The following is a 27,058-nucleotide window of genomic DNA, read 5'->3' as shown; positions in this document are numbered from 1 at the left end:
GCTCACTCTTTCTTCTTATATTTCATACCTTAAATTTGGGATTACGTCCTTTTCGCTTAAAGCACATTTTTAGGATTGTAATGGTCTGCTGCTAGCCAACTACTTTTATCTGACAAATGTATTTAACCCTCATTTTTTTAATTTTCTTTTTTTTTAAGATTTTATTTATTTATTTGAGAGAGAGAGAAAAAAAAACAGCATGAGAGGGGAGAGGGTCAGAGAAGCAGTCTCCCCACCAAGCCAGAGGCCTGATGTGGGACTCGATCCCAGGACTCCAGGATCATGACCAGAGCTGAAGGCAGTCGCTTAACCGACTGAGCCACCCAGGTGCCCCACCCTCATTTTTTTTTAAAAGATTTTATTTGAGAGACAGAGCGAGAGAGCGAGCATGCATGAGTGGGGGCAGGGAGGGGCAGAGGGAGAGGGAGAATTATGGGATCGAGTCCCACAAATGTTATATTTTTAAAAAAAATTTTTTTAAGTGCTTCTCAATGCCCAACATGGGGCTTGAACTCATGACTCTGAGATGAAGAGTTAATGCTCTACCAACTGAGCCAGCCAGGTGCCTAACAAATGTTACCTTCTTGTATCAATCCTTACCTCTCTTCCATATTTCTCTTTTCTTCTCTGCACTACATATGGATTAAGTAGGGTTCACACTAGGCATTTTTTTTTAAGTAGGTTCAACACTCTCGACCCTGAGATCAAGACCTGAGCTTAGATCAAGAGTTGGATGCTTAATTGACTGAGCCACCCAAGTGCCCCTATATGGATTTCTTTAGATCTACTTTTGTGTCTAATCTGTTGTTACACTCCCTAAATTTTTTTCCCAAAATCTAGTCACTTTTATTGTCTCCTGCTCTATATTTTACTCTATCTTAAATATAGTTCAAAGTATATGATAAGCCCAATATTTATTTGAGGGGGGGGATCTCAAGCAGGCTCCACACTCAGGGCAGAGCCAGACACGGGGCTTGATCTCACGACCCCGAGATGATGACCTGAGCTGAAATCAAGACTCGGATGCTTAACTGACTGAACCACCCAGATGCCCCAAGCCCAATATTTAAAGGTTTTATGAGTCTGCTCCTGTCCAATCACACTGTTTTATTTCCTCATGTGTTTTGTAATTTGAATTCTGAGTTGATGGTAGGTTCCTTCATATGATTTTCATTTGCTTATGCCAGGGGCCTAAAAAACTACTAGCCTACGGCCACTGTAAACTAAATTCCTGTTCTGAGTTTTTTAGAATCTTCATTCCGTTGAGTTGTATGAATTCGAGTCACATTGCTAAGCACCATAATAGAAAATAAATAGTTCTAACTTTGGCACGAAGACCTAAAGGACTAGAGGGGTTAGAATAAGCCGCTTCTTTCTTTTTTTTAAAGATTTTATTTATTTATTTGACAGAGAGAGACACAGCGAGAGAGGGAACACAAGCAGGGGGAGTGGGAGAGACAGAAGCAGGCTTCCCGCCGAGCAGGGAGCCCGATGCAGGGCTCGATCCCAGGACCCCGGGATCATGACCTGAGCCGAAGGCAGACGCTTAACGATTGAGCCACCCAGGAGCCCCTAAGCTGCTTATTTCTACAAGGTTACTCCTTGTTGGTGACCCAGACTTAGACAAGGGTAGTTAATTTAGGGTGAAATATATAAAGGTATATAAATATGTATATATACAAATATATAAAAATATATGTGTATAATATAGTCAGTGCATATAAACCTGTCTATAAATCATCTCAACTGTTACAGCACTCTGATGTCATCAGATATGTGGCTGATAATTATATTTCAAAGTACAGTCACTGAAAAGAAAAAGATTAGAGTAAGTTGTCTTAAACTTATTACTAACTCTAAAATACTCTTCTTGTTAAGAATTACTAGTTGCATCTGTGAATGTTGACAACTTTTCTCCATGCAAGAATATTCTTCAGTTACCATTATATACTTTTAAGCAATTTAACATTTATACCATTCAAATCAGATGTAATAATTAACACAACATAGGAAAACTTCTAATAAAATTATTTTATTTAGTTATAATATCCATCACCAACAGCTTGAAATAAAAATTTTCATGGTCTTCAATTGAACTGTATGCCACTTTCTTTTAGAATGTCTTGTTTTTCATTAAAATAATTTCTAAACCACTCTATGTGTTCAATCTTCTGTTTAACACTCAGGTATGGGTTTTTGGAAAGGCCACAGGTCACCAGCTCCATGAAGTGGCGAATGGGTCCTTGTTTTGGAAAATCTTTCAGGTGTTTATCCAGAAATACATGTTCATGAAATTCTGAACCATCATCATCAAAACCTAGGAAATGAGATAAAATACATTACAATTTTGATGTAAAACCTCTATTGTAAAATTAACATTAATGAGTATTACAGTTAAAGCCATGAACTTTGGAGTTAGATCTAGGTTTGTCCGCCAATTTACTAATTGTCTGGGCAAATTAATTAACCTGAGCATCAGGTATAAAATGAGGCTTCCTGGGGTTTCTGTAAAGATTACAAAGACACAAAACTTATAAAACTCTTATAATGCTTAGCACATTATAAATGTTCAAAGTGTAGCAGAGTTACTGCTAATGAAAACTTCAATTCTAAAGCAACCACTAAAAAAACTATACAAACTACACTAAAAAAAATTATATAAATAAAACAAAATAGAATCTTAAAACATGTTCAAGCAGCCCACAGGAAGCCAAAGGGGAAAAAAAAGGAATGAGAAATGGAGAAAATGAACAGAAAACAAGTAATAAAATAGGTGATTTAAGTCCTAATAAATCAGTAATTGCTTCAAATGTAAATGGTCTAAATATACTAATCAAAAGACAGAGATTGCAGAGTGAATATAAAAACATGCATCCAACTATATGCTTTCTATATGAAACTCACTTCAAACACAACATAGGAAGGTTGAAAATAAAAGGATGGAGAAAAATATATCTTGTTAACATTAATTAAAAAAAAAGAAAGCATGAGTGGCTATATGATTATCAGACAAAACAGACCTCAGAGCAAAAAAAAATTACTAGGGAGAAAGAAAAACATTACATAATAAAAGGGTCAATCCACTAAGAAGACATAGTGATGTGAATTACGTATGCACCGAACAACAGAGTTTCTAAATACGTGAAGAAAAAAATGATAGAAATAAAAAAGAAACAGAAAAACCCACAATTATAGTGGGGATTTCAACAGTCCATTGTCAGCAATTTCAAGAACTACCAGGTGGAAAATTAGCCAAGATAAAGAAGAACTGAACAATATCAACAAACATTATCAAACTGACGTCTACAGAACACTCCACCAAACTATTTCAGAATACAAATTCTTTTCAAGCATTCATGGAACATTCACCTAGCTGGACCACATCCTGGGTCACAAACTGCAACACATTTAAAATAACTGGAGTAACACATAGTACATTCTCAGACCATAATGGAATCAAACTAGAAATCAGTAACAGAAAGACAATAGGAAACAGTTAAAATTAAACAATATACTTTAAAAACACTCAGAATTGCCATGAAAATGAAAACACAACAAATCAAAATTCGTGGCTAAAGCAGTGCTAAGAGGGATACATACAGTACTAAATGAATACATAAGAGGAAAAGTCTCAAATCAATAATCTAATTCCCACCTCAAGAACCTAGCAAAAGAGCAAAATAATCCCAAAGGAAGCAAAGGAAGGAAATAATAAAGATAACATCCAAAGTCAGTAAAATTGAAAATAGAAAAATAGAGAAAAATCAATGAAACCAATACTAGTTCTTTAAAAAAAAAAAAATCAGTGAAATCAATAAATCTCTATTAAGTCTGATAAAGAAAAAAGGAGAAGAATGAAACAGGAATGAAAAGGGGGTTATCGCTATAAATCCTGAAACCATCAGAGGCATCATAAGGGAATACCACAAACAACTATACACTAAAATACTCAACAACTTAAAAAAAAAAAAAGGACAACTTAAAGAGAATCCACTAAAGGACCAAAATTCAAATCAAAATAGGTAACTTGAATTGTCTCGTAACTATTAAAGAAAAGGAATTTGTAGTTTAAAAGGTCTCAAAAGAGAAATCCCTCAGCCCAGATGGCTTCACTTGAGAATTTTATTTAACACTGAAAGAAAACAAACACCAGCTTTACACAATCTCTTCTGGAAACTAGAACAAAGAACACTCCTAACTCATTTTATAAGGCCAGTATTACCTTGTTACCAAACCAGACAAAGACACAACCACAAAACAAATAAATTGAGAGAGAGAACTACAACCCATTATCTCTCATGAACTTAGAGGCAAAAACTTTAAACAAGATTAGCAAACAAACCCAACAATGTATAAAAAGATTTATATGCCAAGATTAAGTGGGACTTAGACCAGGTGTGCAGGGATGGTGCAACATTTGAAAATCAATGTAATCCACCATATCAACAGGTTGAAGAAGAAAAGTCCTACGATATAACACCCATTTTTCTTTTTTAAGATTTTATTGATTTATTTGAGAGAGAGAGAGCACAAGAAGGGAGAGGGGCAGAGGGAGAAGGATTCCCAGATGAGCAGGGAGGCTGACTCGGGGTCCAGTCGTAGGACCCTGGGATCATGACCTGAGCCAAAAGCAGACACTTAACTGACTGAGCCACCCAGGCACCCCACAACACCCATTTTTGATAAAAATTCTCACCAAGTTAGAAAAAAAGAAAAACTACTTCAACCTCATAAAGAGCATCTACAAAAAATCTATAGCTAATATACTTCATGGTGAAAGACTGAAGGCTTTTTCCCTAAGTTCCTGAACAAGACAACAAAGTCAGCTTTTACTTACCACTTTTACTCAACACAGTACTAAAAATTTTAGCCACTGCAATGAGGGAGGAAGAAAATGCATACAGATGGCAAAGGAAGAAATAGAACTACCCCTATTTGTAGATGACATGTTTGTCTACATAGAAAATCCCAAAGAATCTACAAAAAAAAAACCCTCCTAGAACTAACTAGTCAGTTCAGTAAGGTTACATGATACAAGATCAACACACACACACACAAAAAAATCACTCACATTTCTAATTACATTTAAATTGGAAAACTCAACACACTAAGATATTCTCTCCAAACTGATCTATATGTTTAATGTACTTCCTATCAAAATCTCAGTAAAGTTTTGCCACCAACAAGTTTATTCTAAAATTTACATGGAAAGGCAAAAGTTGTAGAATATTACAACAATCTTGGAAGAGAAGAACAAAATGGGAGCAATAATGCTAAGATTTAGCTAAGAAATAGCTACACTCATCAAAAGTGTGGTATTGGCAGAGGGACAGACACATAGATTGATGGGACAAAAGGGAGGGCCCAGAAATAGACCGTTAGGGACCCCTCAAAATCGATAGGTTGAGGTCCTAACCCCAATGTGACTATATTTAGAGATAGGACCTTTAAGAAGGTAATTAAGGTTAAATGAAGTTGCAACAGTGGAGTCCTGATGGACTGGTGCCCTTATAAGAAGAGGAAGAAACACAAGGAGCACCCACAGAGAAAAGATCACATGAAGACACAACAAAAAGGCAAACATCTACAAACCACGAAGAGAGGCCTCAGGAAAAATAAAACCTGCTGGCACCTTGATCTTGGGCCTTCAAGCCTCCAGAACTGTCAGAAAATTAATCTGTTCAGGCCACCCAGTCTGTGGTTTTTTGTTATGGCAGCCCTAGCAGAGTAATACAGACCCACACAAATGTGCCCAATTTTTAAAAAATATTTTATTTCTTTGACAGAGACAGACAGACAGAGAGCACAAGCAGGCGGAGCGGCAGAGGGAGAGGCAGGCTCCCCACTGAGCAGGAAGCCCAATGTGGGGCTTGATCCCAGGATCCCGGGATCATGAGCCAAAGGCAGACACTCAACCGACTGAACCACCCAGGCGCCCCAAATGTGCCCAAACTTTTAAACAAAGGTGCAAAGACAATTCAATGAAGAAAGGATAGTCTTTCTGACAAATCACGCCAGAGCAAGTGGATATCTATTGACACACACACAGAAAAAACTTCAACCTAAACCTCATACCTCATATAAATTAACCCCAAATGGATCATGAATTTAAATGTAAAACTATAGGGGAGCCTCGGTGGCTCAGTCAGTTAAACGTGCTTGTGTCACACTCCCCCTGCTTGTGTTCCCTCTCTCGCTATGTCTCTCTCTGTCAAATAAATAAAATCTTAAAAAAAAAATTAAAGATTTAAAAAAAAATAAACGTAAAACTAGAGATTTTACAGAAAAAAACACAGTGGAGTGGCACTTGGCTGGCTCAGTCAGTAGAGCGTGGGACTCCTGATCTTGGGGTTATGAGTTCAAGCCCATGCTGGGTGTAGGGAATGCTTAAAAATAAAATCTTAAAAAAGAAAAAAACAGGAAAATATTCTAGTTCAAAGCTGGCAAAGAACCTGACACTAAAAGTACCATCCATAAAAGGAAAAACTGGACCCCATCAAAATTAAAAACTTTTGCTCTGTGAAAGACTCTGTTAAGAGGATGAAAAGACAAACTACAGACTGGGAGAAAATATCTGCAAACTAAATTTTTTTTTCTTTTTTTTTTAGAGAAAGAGAGCCGGGGAGGAGCACAGGGAGAGGCGGAGAGAATCTTAAGCAGGCTCCATGCCCAGCACAGAGCGCGACTTGGGGCTCGATCTCACAACCGAGATCAAGACCTGAGCCGCAACCAAGAGTCAGATACTTAACTGACTGAGCCACTCAGGCACCCCAATGCAAACCAAATACTCAATAAAGGTCTAGTGTCTGGAATATATTTAAAAAAACTCTCAAAGCTCTACAGTAAGAAAACCAGAGAATCCAATTAGAGAATGGTCAAAAATAGCACGGAGGACCATAGGGGAAGGGAGGGAAACCTGAAGGGGGAGAAATCAGAGAGGGAGACGAACCATGAGAGACCATGGACCCCGGAAAACAAAGTGAGGATTTCAGAGGGGAGGGGGTAACAGGGTGATGGGTATTAGGGAGGGCACATGTGATGAGCACTGCGTGTTATACCTCACTAACGAATCGTCCAACACTACATCAAAAACTAATGATGCTACACAGTGGCTAACTGAACATACTAAAAAAAAAGAGAGAATGGGCAAAAAAAGCAAGAACAGACATTTCATTGAAGAAGATATACAGATGGCAAACACACACAAGAACAAGGTCAACCTCTCTAGCCATTAGGGAAATGCAGATTAAAACCACAATGAGCTATCAATACACATCTATCCGAATGTAAACACATCTAAAAGAAAAACAGTGACATCATCAAATGTTGGTGAGAACGAGAAGCTAGATGGTTCACACATTGCTGGTCGGAATATAAAATGGCACAGCCACTCTAGAAAACAGTTTGGAAGTTTCTTTGAAAAACTAAACATGCAGGGGATGCCTGGGTGGCTCAGCTGGTTAAGTGTCTCCAGACTTCAGCTCAGGTCATCATCTCAGGGTCCTGGGATCAAGCCCAACAGGCTCCCCCCAACCCACCCCGTTCCGTGGGGAGTCTGCTTCTCCCTTTCTCTCTCCCTCTGCCCCTCCCCCTGCTCATACATGCGCTCTCTCTCTCTCTCTCAAATGAATAAATAAAATCTTAAAAAAACCACTAAAACTAAACATGTAGGGCACCTGGTTGGCTCAGTTTAAAAAAAAAAAAAACAAGAAACAAAAAAAAACAAAAACAAGCCACAAACATACTGATACATGCAACAACATGGATAAATCTCCAGATAATTAATCAGGCTGAGTGAAAAAAAGTTAATTCCCAAAGCTTACATGCTGTATGATTCTATTTGTATATACTTCTTGAAATGAAAAAATTAAGAAATGGTGACTGAATTTAGTGATTGCCAGGGATCCAGGACTAAGGGGAGGCAGTGGACAGCAAGCAGGTGTGGTCATAAAAGGGCTCTAAGAGGGCTCTTTGAGGTGATGGAACTGTGTATCTTGACTGTGGTGGTGGTCACGTGAGTCTACGCATGTGATAAAATTGCACAGAACTAAATACGTATGTATAAAGGAGTATTTGTAAAGCTGGTGACATCTGAACGTTTGAAGAACTGTATCAATGCCAATTGCCTGGCTGTAATATCGTACTCTGGTTTTGCAGGAAGCAACTATTGGGAGAAAATGGGTAGAAGCTATCCAGGGTATTTATTCTCTCTTCAATGGCATGTGAATCTATAATTATCTCAAAATAAAAGGCTTAAATGCTTTCTACTCATGCTTGCCGTTAGTTTGTATTTACTGGAAGAGATTTTTGTAAAAATTTATTTGGACATTTAAAGATCTATACACTATTTTTATTAAAACTAAAGTAAATAAAATCAAGGTGGTAGATAGACAAATGGCCACATATCATATCACTCCTATGTTTCTAGACATGCCCCTTCACAATGTGATTTTGTCATTCTTCCCATAAATGGAGTCTGTTTCTCAGACCCTCGAATTCAGGGTTGGCCAAGTGACCTGCTTTGGTCAATGGGATATTACTCAGAACAGTGCAAACAAAGGCTGGAAAAGTACTTACACATCAATCCTTGCTCTTCCTTGCTGTTAGGAACTCTACTACAGTCATGTGAAGAAGCCCAAGCTAGTGTGTGAGATGATGAGTGACATATAACCCAGTTATCTCCATCTCCCCTGACAAGAGCCAGCACCCACAACCAGACATGTGAGACAAGCCACTCTAGAGGGAACCACCCTCAGCTAAGCTGCCAAAACCAACCAGAAAACCCATAAATTCAGGAGCAGTTATAACTTAGTTGTTGTCTTACTAAGTTTTGGGGGTAGCATGTTATGCATCAAAAACTGATACATTTCAAAACTTATTGCACTTACACTTTTTTGGTGGCATATATATGGCTAAAGAATATTCAAGAGCCAAGACTCTGTTAACTGGGTAGTGGTAAAAACATGATTAAATTTAAAGTCAAAGTCAAAGCTAAAATAAAACTTTTATCAATCCAATATATAATAACTACTGCAAAATCTAAGTGGGAATAATGCCACTTAACTGCTCTTATAAATCTCTATGCTGGCAAAGCAAAACAGAAGGGACAAACCAGTTCTTAAAAAAAAAAAAAAAACTGGAAAAAAGCTACTTCAAATTGGAAAATAATTTGTATGTTTTATGTGTTAAAACAACAAACTAATTTTTTATATAAATGAAAAACATAACACTGGAAAGTAAAGTTGTCAACACAGGACACGTCATTTTGTCATTTTCAGTATTACGTTCAGAAACTGGCATGGCTCACCCCTAAAAATAAAACACCTTTCCCCAAAAGCATCAAAGTAAATCTTCATGAAGCTAACTATTAGTAGAGAGAGCATGACATTTTATTAATCTTAAAATTTAAAAATAAGAAATATAGAAGAGTATTATTGAACTGTAAAGGTTCCAAATTCTAATGCCAGTCTCTTAAAGTATTCTGAAGTTCCTAAGTGTATATTGAGGAGAGTGATCAAAGTGAGAAAGTTTCCACAGTTCCTTTCCTGTTTTTCATTCAGATAACAATTGCCTCAAGGAGCTGGAAATGAGATACCTCCCTTTCCCACCCTGAAGCATCAATAATATGTACAGTGTATATGGAAACTTGTCACATTTATCTCCCTAACCTGACCAAAAGACATGGTTTTTTTCCCTTTCGTAAAAATTAAACTTTCTCAAAACCCAGGTCAAATTTAAGATAAATTTCTTTGGAGTTTGGACACTCAAGATTTTGATGAACTGAAGTGTTTTATTGTTGATGACAATGTACACTAACCCTTACTTTTTGGTTACCCTATTTGGTGGTTCCTAGAAAATACATATCCTCACTAATAGTTTAAGATTTCAGATCCTTGCAGCATAGTAAAACCCCCTCATATATATTGTTGTTATAGGAAGTAGGAACAGGGATGATGACGGCTGATGATGCTTTACTTGTATAACCTCACTTGTTTTTCAGAAGAATCCCATAAAATAAATCCTATATTCATCCCCATCATTTCATAGACAGGGGAAGTGAGGCTTAGTGAGATTAAGCATATAACTCATTCAAAACTTGAACCCCTAACCACTATTTCTCCTAAATAAAGTCACATGTTGGGGCACCTGGGTGGTTCAGTCGGTGAAGCGTCTGCCTTCGGCTCAGGTCATAATCCCGGAGTTCCGGGATCAAGCCCAGCATCGGGCTCCCTGCTCAGCAGGGAGTCTGCTTCTCCCTCTGCCCCTCACCCCGCTCATGCTCTCTCTCTCAAATAAATAAATAAAATCTTAAAAAAAGAAAAGTCACATGTTATTCTACCTTAATATTGGGTTTTAGAACCATGTTTTCAACTATGAGGACTTAGAACACTCAAGTTTCATCAAATAAGGAAATCTTTCCTTAATATTCTGTATTACACTGTATTCTGTTAACTTTTTCTCCTTTTAAAATTCTGTGTTCATACAGAGGGAAATGAACTAACATTTATTTACATGTATTATATGCCAAGAACTGTGCTGAGCAACTCACATAACTTTGTCTTAGTTCTTACATTCTTCCAATGAGGTATCTTTAATTTTATAGATGAGGAAACTCATCTGGTTTTTTAACCTCTAGAGGTTAGTTTCCTCAAAGGCAAATGGCTAATCACCAAGAGAGCTGGATCTGTACTCTGGTTTGCACAACTGAAAAGTCCTTGGGCTTTTTTTCCACCTTTCTCTGATATCTACCAGAGTATGGAAAGCATAATACTTTGAGAAATATACATGTTATGTAACAGATAAAACACAACAACACAGCATCCTTTATTACTGCATATACTGTACAAAAACACAAAATATTCAGATTTTATTAAAGGAATTATCAGTCTCTAAAGTTTTCCTATACAAAGTAATACTATATGAAGATATAAGACAAAATATTTCTGATATTTAAGCTTCCATTCCACCTATTAATCCAAAAAATGAAAGATTATAAAAAAATAAAATGTTACAGTGACATCATAATATTACAAAGGTTAAAATGTGGACTATATTTTCCTAAGACTTACTGAGGTGTTTACAATTCCTAGCTAACTGTACCATAAAAGTAAATGAATCTCCTCTAATTGAAAATACACCTGAAATGTTTAGCTAATGATAACATTAAAAAAGCATAAAAATAAATAGCATAGTAATACTGTTTTCCTTTTGAGTGAGGAAGAAGTGACATCTCCAGAATAATCTTCAGGAAAGTAGATAATAGCATCTAATAGTTCGAAGAACCTAGGTATGCAGCCGGAGGTCCAAAAAATTTTGAAGCCTTCTAACATTTTTGCTTTGAATAGCTTTCAACTCCAAGAACCTTTCATCTCATTAATGCAATAGTTTTGTGAGTAAAAGATAACCAGCATAAAACTTTCAGAGTTGTAATGTTCTCCAAAATTGAAATATAATCTCATACCCAGGATTTAATATATGAGAAGATTTTCCAGGTAATCTGCTTAGCAATTAGTAACTATCATCATTTGCAGTCAACACTTTCATGTCTCATAGAAATTCATGATGCATTTCTGCCATATAACTTTACTTCCTTTTTAAATTTTTATTATTTTTAAGTAGACTCCATGCCCAGCGCAGAGCCCAACACGGGCCTGAACTCATGACCATGAGGTCAAGATCTGAGCTGAGATCAAGAGTTGGACACTTAGGGTTGCCTGAGTGGCTCAGTCGGTTAAGCGTCTGACTTTGGCTCAGGTCATGATCTCAGGGTCCTGGGATCGAACCCCACGGCAGGCTCCCTGTTCAGCGGGGAATCTGCTTCTCTCTCTCCCTCTGCCCCTCCCCTCCCACTCATGTTCTCTCTTAAATAAATAAGTAAAATCTTAAAAAAAAAAAAAAAAGAGTTGGACACTCAACCAACAGAGCCTCCCAGGTGCCCCTAATTTTACTTCATTTTCCTTATCAAAAACCCAGAATTAAATGAAATCCTAACTTTTTTCAAAAAAAAAACACCGTCAAATTTCTTTTCAGACACCACCAAGATATTTATACCAAGTTTTGAAATTCATGTAAATATCTAGACTCTATGACTGAACACCCGCCAGATTTAATCTCCATACTGAATTTTATAAACCTCTGAAATTAAGACTTACCTGCTTCATTGTTAATTGGAAACTCCCACAGTTTCCCCTCTTTCGTCCACTGGATCATCTCTGCAAAGCCATTCTGAAGGGGCTGCTCATTTACTGCGGCTAACTGCTTAGCAAATTCCACTTCCCAAAGTGAAGGTGCTGTCTCTATGATAAAAACATTTCAAGTAATCACAAGTCAATGTATATATCTTTATTTTCAAAAATTTTATCATCAACTCCAAATTGTTAATACATTTCAGGCCCTGAGGCTTATAAATAAACAGTATATAATGAAAGGTCACTCTCTGAGAGCTAAAACTAAAGGAAGACGACATAAAAAGCCTACCACAATTACCGCAAGCCTTAGCTTTTGTTTTACTACACTGCTAGGCAAGCAACAAGTCTCACTGCCCCCTCTACTGGAAAGGAAAAAGGAATGTGTATTTTGTTTAAAAACGTTTTCATGAATGTGAATATTTATTTTATTGTTTTCTTTAAGATTTTATTTATTTGAGAGAGAACACAAGAGACAGCATGAGGGGGGAGAGAGGGGGAGGGGGAGAGGGAGAGAGAGAGAGAGCGCGTGCACACAAGTGGGGGAAGGGGCAGAGGGAGAAGCAGACTCCCCACTGAGCAGGGAGCCCATCGTGGGGCTGGAGCCCATCGTGGGGCTCGATCCCAGGACTCCAAGACCACAACCCGAGCGGAAGGTAGACGTTCAACCGACTGAGCCACCCAGGCACCCCATGATTATTTTTCTTAAAGATTTATTTATTTGAGAGAGAGAGAGAGAGAGAGAGAGCTCACACAAGCAAAGAAAGGGGGGAGGGAGAGAATCTTAGCAGACTCCCCCCTGAGCACAGAGCCCACCAACACAGGGCTGGATCTCATGACCCTGAGAACATGACCTGAGCCAAAATCAAGAGTCAGACACTTAACCGACTGAGCCACCAAGGTGCCCCATGAAAGTGAATATTTTTTATATAACAGGTTACTTTGATATTTAAAGTCCAGCCTATTTATCTTTATTTTTAGTCTGTCAAGATAAGTCACAAAGTACTACTATTAAAGACCAGAGAAATTAACATGACAATTCTACTAATGGATATGGAGCACTTACTCTGTGCTAATGCTTTTTATGCATTAGTTCATTTCATCCTCACAACCAACTCTATGAGTAAATTCATATTATAATGTTAGCTTATAACCACCATCATATCGCATTTCAATCATTTATTTGCTTTAGAAATTGAAGACATCTTTCAAGAATGAATCATATTTCGGGGCACCTGGGTAGCTCAGTCGTTAAGCATCTGCCTCCGGCTCAGGTCATGATCCCAGGGTCCTGGGATCGAGCCCCGCATCGGGCTCCCTGCTCGGCGGGAAGCCTGCTTCTCCCTCTCCCACTCCCCCTGCTTGTGTTCCCTCTCTCGCTGTGTCTCTCTCTGTCAAATAAAAAAAATCTTTAAAAAAAAAGAAGAATGAATCATATTTCCACCAGTCACTGCTGGTGGGAATGTAAAATGGTACAACCTCTTTCAAAAATAGTTTGGCAGTATACAACAATTTGACTCCTAGATATTTACCCAAAACAAAAAATATGTGCACACACAGACTTGTATGTTAAAGTTCATGTACGACCCTGCCTGATCACACACTGACTGACTGCTGCATATTAAGTATATTGGCCTAAAACATCTGATACAGAGAAAAGATCATATCAGTTAGGCTTAATTAGCCATATTTACAGATAATCATGACAGCAAAATAATTAGTCACATTTTATAGCTTTATTCAGTAGACACTGATCAACACATGTCTTTTCTGTGATCATGATCATCACCACCATCATCATTATTATTACTGCTAACAGCTGCAACTATGTCCTGACTGTCCACTGTGGTCTTGGCACTGTGCCTGACACCTGAATTACATTACTTCATTTAATCCCTGAGAGGCATGTATTAGCCCCATTTTATAGATGGAGAAAGGGAAACTCAGAGAAGTTAGTACGGGAGAATCTGAATTTGAATAATCCACATCTATCAAATACCAACATTCCTTCCATTAAGCTATATTGCCCCTCAGCTCTAAATTACTGCAGGATAAGCAGAAGGGTCCTTTGCAGCAGTGGTAGGAATCTGGAGGGAAGCAAAATGTGTGAATCATGGGACAGAAGAACTCATCATTCTGTCAACAAATAATTACTGAATGCCAACTATATGTCAGGCATTATTTTAGGTGGTAGGGAAACAGCAGTGAATAAATGCTTAAGTTTGTACATGGTTGGTATTGATTTAATAGGGAACAAAAGACATTCTTTAGACTCAATCAAGTATAATTTATTAAAACATACCTTCATTAAATTTTTTTTAAAGATTTTACTTATTTTTTCTTATTTATTCTAGAGAGAGAGAGAGAGAGCAGGGGGAGGAACAGAGGGAGAGGGACAAGCAGACTTCCTGCAACGTGGGATGCCTCAGGCTCCATCCCACAACCTTGAGATCATGACCTGAGCTGAAACCAAGAGTGGGATGCTTAACCAATTGAGCCACCCAGGTGGTGAGTAAATTTTTATAAATCTGTGTATTATTTTCCTTATTAGAGCACAATCATTTTATATTTTTTATAAAACTTCAGTGCTTCATTGCCAGCTAACTGCAGTTTTAAGGAATAGGGTTTCCGATTTAAAAGAGCAAGCTGGCTCCTTCAAGAATCCAAGTGCCTCTCCTGGCTGTTCAGTAGGTGGACAATGGCAGCTGCCCTGACAATAAATGCCCTTTTTGAGGCAAGTTTAACAGTTGCCACATCAACAGGGGAGAGGTGACCCATTCTCCATGACTGCACGTTTTAGTTTGCTTTTTTCAAGTAGCTGTTAGAATCATCTGTGTGTGTGTGTGCGCGCGTGCGCACGCATTTTGTAATTCTTTTTTTTTTTTTTTTTTAAGGTAATCTTGACAACCAACGTGGGGCTTGAACCCATGACCCCGAGGATCCAAAGTTACATGCTCTGAGGACTGAGCCAGCCAGGTGCCCCTTGTACTTCCTGTCCATTATACAGGACAGAAAGCAGTTTTTAAGTAAGAGAAGGCGAGCTGTTCTCTTAGCTTCACCTTTAGTTTAAATGAACAAACACTGATTGAATTAACTCCTTTCCTCTATGGACAGATATTTCATAGCTCAATTTGTTCAAAAAAAGCATTTATGATTTAACTAATTCCTATGATCCGTCAGCCACTGGCTAGGTGCTGCGGGGTATACAAAAATCAGTGAAACCCAGGCCCTAGTATCTAGGAGTTTACTGAATAGTGGGAAAAATCAGATATTTATATAAGTAACTGATAGATTAAATGAGCCATTGGAGGCTGGCTTCGGAACTTAAATATCAATTATAAAATTATTTTTATCAAGTCCAAAAAGCTAACTTAACAATCTTTGGAAATGAAAGTCACTTGTAAGCTGAAGACCATTCGTACTGAGTTTCCTCCTTTATCAGTAAACGATACTTAATGTCAAGCAAGAGGACACTCTCATATCTCTTTTAATTAGACTTAAAATGGTGAATATGAAAGATTTGACCTCTTACCCAAAGATGAAAGGGGTAAGTACAGGGAACAAGGACGGTGTGTTAAAAAAAAATAAAAAAAACCCCACAAGTCTGCTAAATGTATTTCCTGAATGCTCTTCTTCCCAGCTTCTAAACAATCACAAAATCACTTCATTAAGTTACTTCTACAAATGCTATCTCCTCTCCTAGATAGCAAGCTGCCTTAGGGCAGAACCTTTTGTAATAGCATACTTGCAAATGGAGTGTGATGTTAATGTTCTAACCCAAATCAGTAGCCAACTGATAGCTCTGGATTCAAGAAGGTGGTAGTATTTACCTCCCACTGTCTTCAAGGAGGTGGTAGTATTTACCTCCCACTGTCTCCAAGAATGAAACATTTCAAGGGAGGAATCTGACCAAGACTAGCAATGGTAACAACTACACTCATAAACAGGATCCAGGCCAATGACAGGATGGATTATTAAAATACCTGACATTGTGCAATCAAAACATTAAGGACTTTTTTTGAAAGAAGGAATGTTTCTACACCTGAGAAATAGTGTTCTTAACAAACCTGTTTCAGGTGCCTCTTCAGTAACTGCCTTAAGGTCAAAAATATTAAGTCTTTTCCCTTTGAGCATATTTTTCCTAAGACTGAAAAAGAAAAAACAATTTAATGTAATATTTTTATACATGGCCAACAAAAAATTATTTGAGAAAACAATTTTATATTAAATATTCAATATAGAAATTAAAAATAATTCCACTGACCCACACCAGACATTTTAACTAAATTGCCACATTGTTAGAACTGATAACTAAAAACTGGAACAAATGCACTTGAATTTTTGCATCATGATACCATAAAGCAGTTTAAGTAGTTTAATTTCCAAAATATCTAATTGAAAAGATTAGTTTAATTTGCCATAATTTTATGTGATCCATTTCATATTAAGGTTTTAGAAAACTCAACATTAGAAAGCTATTAAAATATGCTAAATTAAAAGTGTTAAAGTCAACAGCTGTCTTAGTTCAAGGGCAGAAAACACTGCATGTTTAATTACAAATTATAATTATAAAAGATGGCACAGATAAATCAAAACATTCCCACTTACAAAGCAATCATTCTGTAATTTTAACATAATGATTAACTTTCTTTACATAACATTTTAAATTAGCTATTGAAATTAGTCAGATAGTTAATAGGTAACTTTTCCTTGTATATTTAAATCAATTGCTTTATGCATCAATTCACATTCATACTTGAATAAATTTACTGGCAGATTAAAAATCAGTTCAAAACTGGAGAGTTAGTTTTAAAATAATTTTGAATTCTTGGGGAGTCTGGGCGCCTCAGCTAGTTAAGGATCTGCCTTTGGCTCAGGTCATGATCCTGGGGTCCTGGGATCGAGCCTCACATTGGGCTCCCTGCTCAGTGAGGAGCATGCTTCTCTCTCTCAAATAAATAAATAAAATCTTTTAAAAAAAATTCTTTTCTGAATCAAATTACTTTTTTCCTATGAAATTACATTAACTGAAAAAATTCAAATACCATATTAAAATTAGATAAAGTAATCTCAAATCACTTAAGTTTTCCTTTAGCAGGTCCCTAAGTATTCTTAAACAAAGGTATTTATGCTCCCCAACTATTCTCAGTGCTTTTGCATCCTTCTCCCCATCTGCACTCCCTAACTGTGCATCAGGTTAACAGGATGATGGATTAAGGTAACTCACAGTAAAGTGGGAATGATTTGGTAAAGTATGGAATTTTAGAATGTACTAAAGAGGAAGGGAAGGGAACAGACATTTGCTGTGCATCTACTATATACAGTTGGCACATTCTTTTTTTTTTTTTTTTTAAAGATTTTATTTATTTATTTGACAGAGAGAGAGAGATAGCGAGAGCAGGAACACAAGCAGGGGGAGTGGGAGAGGGAGAAGCAGGCTTCCTGCCGAGCAGGGAGCCCGATGTGGGACTCGATCCCAGGACCCTGGGATCATGACCTGAGCCGAAGGCAGACGCTTAACGACTGAGCCACCCAGGCGCCCGGCACATTCCTTTCCTATTTCTCAAGAAAGCCATTTAAGTTAGGCTTCAATTTCAGCATTTTATAGATGAGGAAATAGACCAACGAGGCTATAAAAGTTGCCCCAGTCCCAGAATTAGTCAGTGGCATAATCTGAGGCAGGCCAGAATGACTCCCAAGCCATGACTCCTCTCTGTCTCTTACTGAAGGAATCAGCCCAGGGTGTATCTGTGGTGATCAGTCTAGGCCTGGATTGTCTCAGGCTGTCCCATAACAGAGCAGGGTGAACAACTTGGTATCTCACCACTGTTTCCCCTTACTCTAGAGTCCTTCAGTCAGCTTTTTACATAGTCATTATGTGCACATAAACGACTATCCTACTTTTTTTAGCTTCTCCCTTGCCACTTTCTAATTTCTAAGAGTTTGTTTTGTTTTGTTTTTTTGTGAGTAAAGCGATAGAAGTTCATTAAGTGAAGATACAGAAAAAGGTCTCAAGAGTGAGAGGGGTCCCAACAGGGTTGCCCTAACAATTTTTTTTGACACGTGTGTGGGGAGGGGGGGTTGCGGGGGAAGGGGCAGAGGGGGAGGGAGAGAGAGAATCCTAAGCAGGCTCCATCTCACAACCCTGAGATCATGACCTGAGCCGAAATCAAAAGTCAGACGCTTAACCAAATGAGCCACCCCGGCGCCCCGCCACCTTCTAATTTTCAGTGACAGCTAATATCATTAAGAATTAAACTATGATATAGCATTCTGATGTAGTTAAATGGAATCATTTCAAAGAAGACTGATTCAAACAAGACTGAAATTAAATATTCTTTTTTTTTTTTTTTTTAAAGTAAGCTCTACGCCCAACACGGGGCTTGAACTCACAACCCCAGATCAAGAGTTGCATGCTCTATTGACCCAGCCAGGCACCCCTGAAATTAAATATTCTTGAGGAATCTTAAGTAAAACTCCAAGTACACATTATACTTTATCCAATAATATGTCATAGGTACAAAATCACTTTAAATTAGTCATTCAAAAATCTCCCTAAGTCATTGTAACTTCTTGAACTTCCTTTGTTAACTGTTGACTATCTTTTACAATTTTCCTGTACAAATTAGTAGTTTAACTTCTGAAAGGAGCTAACTCAAGTTGCTGGGATTCTACTTAAAAGAAAATCCAAAGAATACATAACATCAAAAATACTCCAACTCTAAGCACCCCCTTCTATAAAGATCAGTCAGTTTTTGTTAGAGCATACTAAATATCTGGTTCCCCCTCCCCAACTATCACTTCATGGGCTTGAAGGAGAGAAAACAGAAACTTTCTGTAAATACAGATAGCTTTTTATTATAAAATAACTACATAAGGCATGGCTTAACATCTTTTTTTTTTTTTTTAAAGATTTTATTTATTTATTTGAGAGAGAGAATGAGATAGGGAGAGCATGAGAGAGGGGAGGGTCAGAGGGAGAAGCAGGCTCCCTGTTCAGCAGGGAGCCCGATGCGGAACTCGATTCCGGGACTCCAGGATCATGACCTGAGCCGAAGGCAGTCGCTTAACCAACTGAGCCACCCAGGCGCCCCTGGCTTAACATCTTTAAGTTTGCAAATTACCAAATTCAAATTGCCACAAATAATCTACCACCTTAAGGTATTATAATGGATCTTCCTTTCTTTCTTTTTTTGATGGTGAATTATTTCTCTAAGGTATGAATAATGATAATTATATAGAGAGATATAAAGATTATATAAACATACATTGTTATATACATATCAGAATGAAAAATAATGCTTTTCACAAAATGTTCATTTGTTCAGAATTCAATCAGCTCCACTTACCCTCAATCAGGAGACCTCTATTCATCATGGATAAATGGGAGGCAGGGCCCAATTTGATTAATGGTATAGAAAAGCATAAGACTGCTAAACCCAGAACACTTTTTCCTCTATGGGAAATGGTACACGCAGAGAAGACAGATATAAATGCATCCATAATGCTCAAATACCTATCAGCAATAACATGCACAGAATAAAGTAAATCTACAGAGAAAAAACAAAACCAGCAAAACCAAACAAACTGCAAAGCCTGAGTACCTTTTCTTAAGATCATCAGTCTTCTGTCCCATGTAATTGTCAGTTCCTTCATCAAACTGAATTTGATGCACTGGTCTTGTACTAACCCTAGATGTGGCAGATTTGGCAACTTTCATATCTGATATTATGTTACTGACACTGAAATAAGAAAAAGGTCAAGTGTATTAGAAACTGTAGCTATAGGACAGTAATAAACTTTTTTACCCATGAAATTCATATCATTTAATTCATATTTCACCTCCATATACTAAAACAGCATAAAGCATTATGTTTAAATGAAAGATTATATGTCACATGTTAACATTCAACATTCACATCCCACAGACCACTAAGATTTATGTTTCCTTTTGAAACATAACTTTTGAAGGTGTTCTTCAGAAATGTTCATTTAAAACATAAAAGTGTCACTTATAAAAAAAGTGTCACTTATGAAAATGTATCAAACATTTGAAGTTGTGTATCAACCTCAAACCTGGCATAAAGTAATGAGAAGAGAGGCTGAGTGAGAAGATGTCAGCTAAAACATAAGAGCAAAAGTGAAGGAACCAGACCTGAAGATGATCATACTGTACAGAAGACCAGCAAATTATTTAACAGGAAATAATTAATCTTCTCAGAGAAACTGTCTTATTCTGTTACTTGTTTTTAGTAACATTACTGAATTTACTGTTTGTTTTTCAGGGACAATAAATCATGTAACTTTGCAAAAGACAATTTTAACCATTCCATTGATCTTTTAAAAACTGCAATCTTACTTAAGATGTGAGTTTTTTAAAAAAACCAAATTACTAATATTCCACTTATGAGAAATATTTAATATATAAATTGATATATTGTGTACATTACTCACCAGTCACATGAAAACAGCCTATTTTGAAAAACCAGCATTACTAACAGAACTACTTGATTCACTAACCTAATTTTAGCTCTTTCTCCATCTTTCTGTGCCTTTGAGACTTCCTCATGCTGCTGGAGCTGCCTGAGCAGCTCTGACTTGGTTGTCTGCTTATCAAAAGGGAGAAAATCTGCAACAGCAGATGCAGCTGCTACCAACTCAGGACTCAGGGACTTGGTTCTAACAAAGAAAATGAAAAACAAGTAAAAAAAAAAAAAAAGGCATTACTTATTATGCCATTAGTTTAGTGGAAAGTAAAATGATTCTTTTTCAGAGAAAACTTTTTTGTCATTCAAAAAAAAATCCATTTCTGACAAAATCAATTATTTTTAAATATTAGGCATTTTTCTTAAGTAGGCACCATGCCTAGCATGGAGCCCAAAGTGGGGCTCAAACTCAAGACCCTGAGACCTGACCCAAGATAAAGAGTTGCATGCTCAGCCCATTGAGCCACCCAGATGCCTTAGGTATTGGTTTTATACAAACTTTAAAATGTTAAAAGTTGAAGTTAACGGATACTTGTTAAAGCATAATACTAACTCAGAACAATATATTAGAGTAGAGAGGTAAGGAGAAGGAAAAAAAGAGTGGCGGTTATAATTTACTGGATTTTTTAATTAGATGCCAATTTATTTCAGAAACTATATACACTGCAAGCAAATATTAAAGTAGCTAAATCTATTCACATATCATGATAGATCCGTATGATGGAATAGTACTCAGCTCACGCCAATAACATGAATGAAACAATGAAAAGTTGGGAAAAAAAAGAGTATGCTCTGTATGATTCCACTTATACCAACTTCTAGAACAGGCAAAATCAACCTAGGGTAAAAAAAAAACCAAATTGTGGTTGCCTCAGGAAAACGCTACTGATGGGAAGATGGAAATGAGAAATGCTCTGTGTCTTGATAAGCATGTGGGCTACATGGGCATATCGATTTGCCAAAATCCTACAGCTAAAATGTGTATGCTTCAAAGTATGTAAATTTTACCTGGGAAAAACAAAGAACCATAAATCCTCATGATCTAGTAGGAGATGGAAAGTAGATGAAGATACAGACGACACAAGAATGGCAAACATGCTGATTACTGAAACTGTGTGACAGGTACAAAGGGGTTCATTACATGATTGGAGCATGCATGTGTGAGTTGGGGAGGGGCAGAGGGGAAAAGAGAATGAGCGTGCCATTGGGCTCCTCACAACCCTGAGATCATGACCTGAGCCAGAATCAGGAGTCGGGCACTGGGGTGCCTGGGTGGCTCAGTCGTTAAGTGTCTGCCTTCGGCTCAGGTCATGATCCCAGGGTCCTGGGATCGAGCCCCGCATAAGGCTCCCTGCTCCACGGGAAGCCTGCTTCTCCCTCTCCCACTCCCCCAGCTTGTGTTCCCTCCCTCTCTCGCTGTCTGTCAAATAAATAAATAAAATCTTAAAAAAAAAAAAAATAGGCGGGCGCTAAACCAACTGAGCTAGCCCGGTGACGCTTAGGCTATTGAGATATGTCATCAAATTGCCAAAAATTATGGTAATTTCTATGTCCCCTTAATAGTGTGTTCCCCTTAATAGTGTTCCCCTTATTAGAATTTCTTTTCTGAAATTGTATGTCATACAGTTCATTTTAAATAAATTTAGGAAGTACAGAATGGTATAAAGTATGTCTTCATGAAACAGTCTGAGTTATAAAAGATATTTTGTATCTTTTGTAAAAGATATTTTAACAAGTTCTCATCACCTTTTTAAAATCTATGTAGAAAGATCTTGGTATGTAAAGATTATCTTATTTCAATGATAGAAGCTTCCTGACAATTTTTTTTTTTTTTTTAAAGATTTTATTTATTTATTTGAGAGAGAGAGAATGAGAGAGAGCAAGTACATGAGAGAGGGGAGGGTCAGAGGGAGAAGCAGACTCCCCGCCGAGCAGGGAGCCCGATGTGGGACTCGATCCAGGGACTCCAGGATCATGACCTGAGCCGAAGGCAGTCGCTTAACCAACTGAGCCACCCAGGCGCCCCTTCCTGACAATTTTTATTAACTAGAACATTTCAGATTATAAAGCAAGAAGCTATGAATATAAAGAACACCATTGTGATAAAATGCATGGTTCTAGAAAATGAATACTCATTTATATTCTTTGTATACTCTGATCAAATACATATATGAAAATTTGAAAACAAACCTCTCAAGTAGTTTAGGAAAGTGATTTGGGATAAAGTTCAGACCTTATTCATAGGTAACAGTTTTGAAAGTAGCTCATTTCTTTTTAACTAACTGTAATATTCCCTCTTTTATTCTGTTTTTCTTCCTTGGCAGATTTTAGAGCTCTCGTATCTTAGATAAAGTCCTTAAATCTTTATCCAACAACATCGGGGATTTGGGAATTTTGATTTGCATATTAGACAACGGATCATTATGTAGAAAGTCTAATATAGTAAAACATTAACTTGGATCCCACTCACTGAGACAGCTTTTTTTTTTTTTTTTTTTTTTTTTTTGAGACAACAATTCTTAGTGAGTTAATATGTAAATAATGTAGACAATTTCTTTTTATGTCTGGCACATTTTTCCATTAACTTACCCTAATTTACTGAGGAGCTTTTTTTTTTAAAGCTTTTTCTTATGGAAAATTTAAAACATAAAATCATGTAATGAACCCCTTTGTATCTGTCACACAGTTTCAGTAATCAACATGTTTACCATTCTTGTGTGGTCTATATCTTCACCTACTTTCCATCTCCTACTAGATCATGATGATGATTTATGGTTCTTTGTTTTTCCCAGGTAAAATTTACATACTTTGAAGCATACACATTTTAGCTGTACGATTTTGGCAAATTGATATGCCCATGTAGCCCACATGCTTATCAAGACATAGAGCATTTCTCATTTCCATCTTAAAGCCCAAAATATATGCAAATCCTTTTACCTAGCAATTCCACTTCCAGGAGTTATTTGTCTAAAGAAAATAAGAAGATACATACATGGAATTTGAGGGATACTACATACTCCAAATTCAAGGCCTAAGCCTGAATTTGCAAATCATCTCTCAGATATCTGCATGGCTTTATATATAACTTTATTTCAGGCCTTTTTTTTTTTTTTTTTTTGAGAGAGCGAGCAAATGGGGGCGGGGAGGAAAGGCAGAGGGAGAAGGAGCGAGAAAAATCTCAAGCAGGCTCCATGCTCAATGCAGAGCCTGACGCAGGGCTCAATCTTACCACCCCAAAATCATGACCTGAGCTGAAATCAAGAGTCAGACGCCCAGCCGACTGAGCCACTCAGGCGCCCCTTTATTTCAGGTCTTTGTTCAATCATTATTCTTCCACAATCTCTTTTAAAAAAACAGCACCTCTCCAGCCTATCTTATTTTTCTTCATGTTTCATCACCTGACATATTAATGTGTCTATGTGGTGTGAATATATATACTCTCTCCCACCCCGACTCCCTCACCGTTACATAAGGAGTAGAGACCTTTTTTTGAGACTTTGTTTTGTTTACTGTTCTACCTCCATCTCATTGGACACTGCCTGAGATATAATGACAATCTGAAGTTGCTGAATGCAGGAAGTTAACCATAGCATTATTTTATACTAATGAAAAACTAGAAATAATCTAAATTTCAATTCATGGATTCATTAATTAATAAGTAACTGAAACCTTATTGGATGATCAGAGCAAGTAGTTGCTTAGTTAAGTTAAAGTAGGAGCTAGAAATTTTGGTTATTGCTATACTCACCAGGGGTCTTATTAGGTTCCATAATACATTCAGACTCACGAGACTACCACAAACATGCTTGGCCCAGTCTATTCAGAAAGATAAAGGACAGAACCACAATAGGCTGGCAGGGCAGCCTCAGGTGTCCCTCTTGGTGGCAATCCTTGCAGCACTCATGTGGATGACACTACACACACCATCCAAAAGTTAGGACAGGAGACCCACATCATGCAGGTGCGGGAGCTGCTTCACTTGGTGCCCCACAGGAACTTGTTATCTCGTGTAACAAGGCCACAGAGTTTCCAGGGTCCCCACAACGGACATGCAGTTACAAGAGCAACTGCACTTAAGGAAGCCCTAAGTGTATATGGTGAACCATAAGGTACCGATAGTTCTCCCAATCCAGATGCAATCAATCAGGGGTCAATTTCATCATGGTACTGTTCCCTTTAGTACAACAGACATCAACAGTTACCAGGTTAACAGGTGTGGCAGATTATATTTTTAGAAAACAGACAGCAATATTTCTGGTCCCACAAACTCTTCCAAAACCTTGCCACATCTCCATCCAGAGAGGGAATCCATGTTCCCTCCTTTGAAACCAGGGGAAACTCTGTCACTGCCTCGATGAACACAATGACAGAGATGACACACTGTGACTTGTGAGCCTAGGTCATATAAGATGACACAGCTTTTGTTTGGCTCTCTTTTTGAGATGTCTGTCCGTGGAACTCAGCTAGCAGGTTTTGGAGAGGCCTGGGCTCAGTGTTCTGGCAAAGAGCCCCAAATATAGTCTCAGCCAATAGCCAGCAGCAGCTGTTGCAATGTACGTGAGCAAACCTTCGCCTTGCGCTGGCCCTCGCTAGTGCTAAGTGAGTAGACACAGCTACCGCTGCCATGCTCTGCCCAAGCTCTGGGATGGTTTGTTAACGCAGCAACACGTAACTGGGACAGATTTTGGTGTCTGGAAGTTGGGTGCTACTATAACAAAAAACCTAAAATGTACGGGAGAGGTTTGGGTATTAGGCAGTGGGTGGAAATGGGAAAGACCTTGAGGCAAGTATTCATGAGAGACTAGGGCCTCAAAGAGACTTAGAGCCTGAGGGCCCTCAAAGCCGCTATGAGGGAACACTTGAGGAAAATCCTTACTGGAAGCTGTGGGAAAGGGGACTTCTGTTTAGCAACACTGTTGCTTGTAGTAATGTGGAAAATAGGAAATACACCCAGTGAATCGGGTGAGCCAGTCTAAGGAGACTTCCAGTGTAGAAGGTGCCTCCTGGCTTCTTAGTTGCCGATGGTAAAATGTAAGAAGACAGATAAGAAAGAACTGTACCATATAAAGGAACCAATACTTGCTGGGGTCAAAATAAAACATTTCTCCTTCTCAGCCCCTCCAGGCAGCAAATGATGCTAAAATTTAGAAATGGCTTCTGATATGATCTCACTGATTATGTGGAATTTAAAAACAAGGCAGAGGATCATAGGGGAAGAGAGGAAAAAATGAAACAAGCCAAAACCAGAGAGGAAGACAAACTGTAAGAGACTCTTAATCATAGGAAACAAACTGAGGGTTGCTGGAGGGGAGGGAGCGGAGCAATGGGGTAACTGGGTGATGGACATTGGGGAGGGTATGTGTTGTAATGAGCACTGGGTATTATATTAACACTGATGAATCATAGGCCTGTACCCCTGAAACAAATAATACATTATATGTTAATTAATTGAATTTAAATAAAATTTTAAAAAAGAAATGGCTTCTGAACAGAGATCAAATTCAGGGGTGTCAGGAAAACATGGTTTAATGATAAAGCAAAAGGCATCACTACAAAACCCTTTGTTAAAACCTTAGATTTATTTTTTTTTTCAAAGATTTTAAGTAATCTCTACACCCAACCTGGGGCTTGAATTCACAACCCCGAGATCAAGAATTGCATGCTCGCAGCGCCTGGGTGACTCAGACAGTTAAGCGTCTGCCTTCGACTCAGATCATGATCCCAGGGTCCTGGGATAGAGCCCCGCATCGGACTCCCTGCTCAGCCGGGAACCTGCTTCTCCCTCTCCCTCTGCTGCTCCCTGCTTATGCTCTCTCACTCTCTATCAAATAAACAAATAAAATCTTAAAGAAAAAAAAAAAAAAGAATTCCATGCTCTAGCAACTGAGCCAGTCAGGCACCGCAAGATCTTAGATTTAAAATGGTGCCTCAGGGGCGCCTGGGTGGCTCAGTCGTTAAGCGTCTGCCTTCGGCTCAGGTCATGATCCCAGGGTCCTGGGATCGAGCCCCACATCGGGCTCCCTGCTCAGAGGGAAGTCTGCTTCTCTCTCTCCCACTCTCCCTGCTTGTGTTCCCTCTCTCGCCGTCTCTCTCTCTGTCAAATAAATAAAATCTTTAAAATAAAATAAAATAGAATGGTGCCTCAGAGTGCCTATAAATAGACAACAGGAATTCTAAGAAACTTATGGGTGTGGTCCCACAGCCTTGCACTTTGAGCTCAAAGTAGAATAGGTTCCCAAACAATGCCCTAAGGCACCCTGGAGCACCACAGGGAAATACAGCCATTTTCAGTGACCGTGTAAACCACTAAGTCAAGGTGGTTCCCAGTTTTAACACTAGACTACTGCATTTCTTTTGATGACATCATGTCTTTGTGAAGATGGTTCT

At 38.1% G+C, this 27,058-nt stretch overlaps 1 protein-coding gene across 2 annotated transcripts in view; it reads right to left on the bottom strand.

The window, feature by feature from the left end:
• Positions 1-2,016: 2,016 nt before the first annotated feature.
• Positions 2,017-27,058, bottom strand: part of MRPS31 (mitochondrial ribosomal protein S31) — a 32,547-nt gene continuing 7,505 nt past the window's right edge. For both annotated transcript variants that reach the window (XM_078070414.1, XM_078070415.1), the window contains 5 exons: positions 20,706-20,864; positions 19,790-19,927; positions 16,253-16,332; positions 12,153-12,296; positions 2,017-2,317 (listed from right to left, as the gene is read on the bottom strand). In XM_078070414.1, coding sequence (XP_077926540.1) covers positions 2,088-2,317; positions 12,153-12,296; positions 16,253-16,332; positions 19,790-19,927; positions 20,706-20,864 — 751 coding nt within the window. In that variant the 3' untranslated portion in view covers positions 2,017-2,087. The remainder of the gene's footprint in view (positions 2,318-12,152; positions 12,297-16,252; positions 16,333-19,789; positions 19,928-20,705; positions 20,865-27,058) is intronic.

This window comes from Halichoerus grypus, chromosome 4 (genome assembly GCF_964656455.1).
Source record: "Halichoerus grypus chromosome 4, mHalGry1.hap1.1, whole genome shotgun sequence".
Classification (NCBI taxonomy): Eukaryota; Metazoa; Chordata; class Mammalia; order Carnivora; family Phocidae; genus Halichoerus; species Halichoerus grypus.
This window is presented reverse-complemented; position numbering and strand designations above follow the sequence as displayed.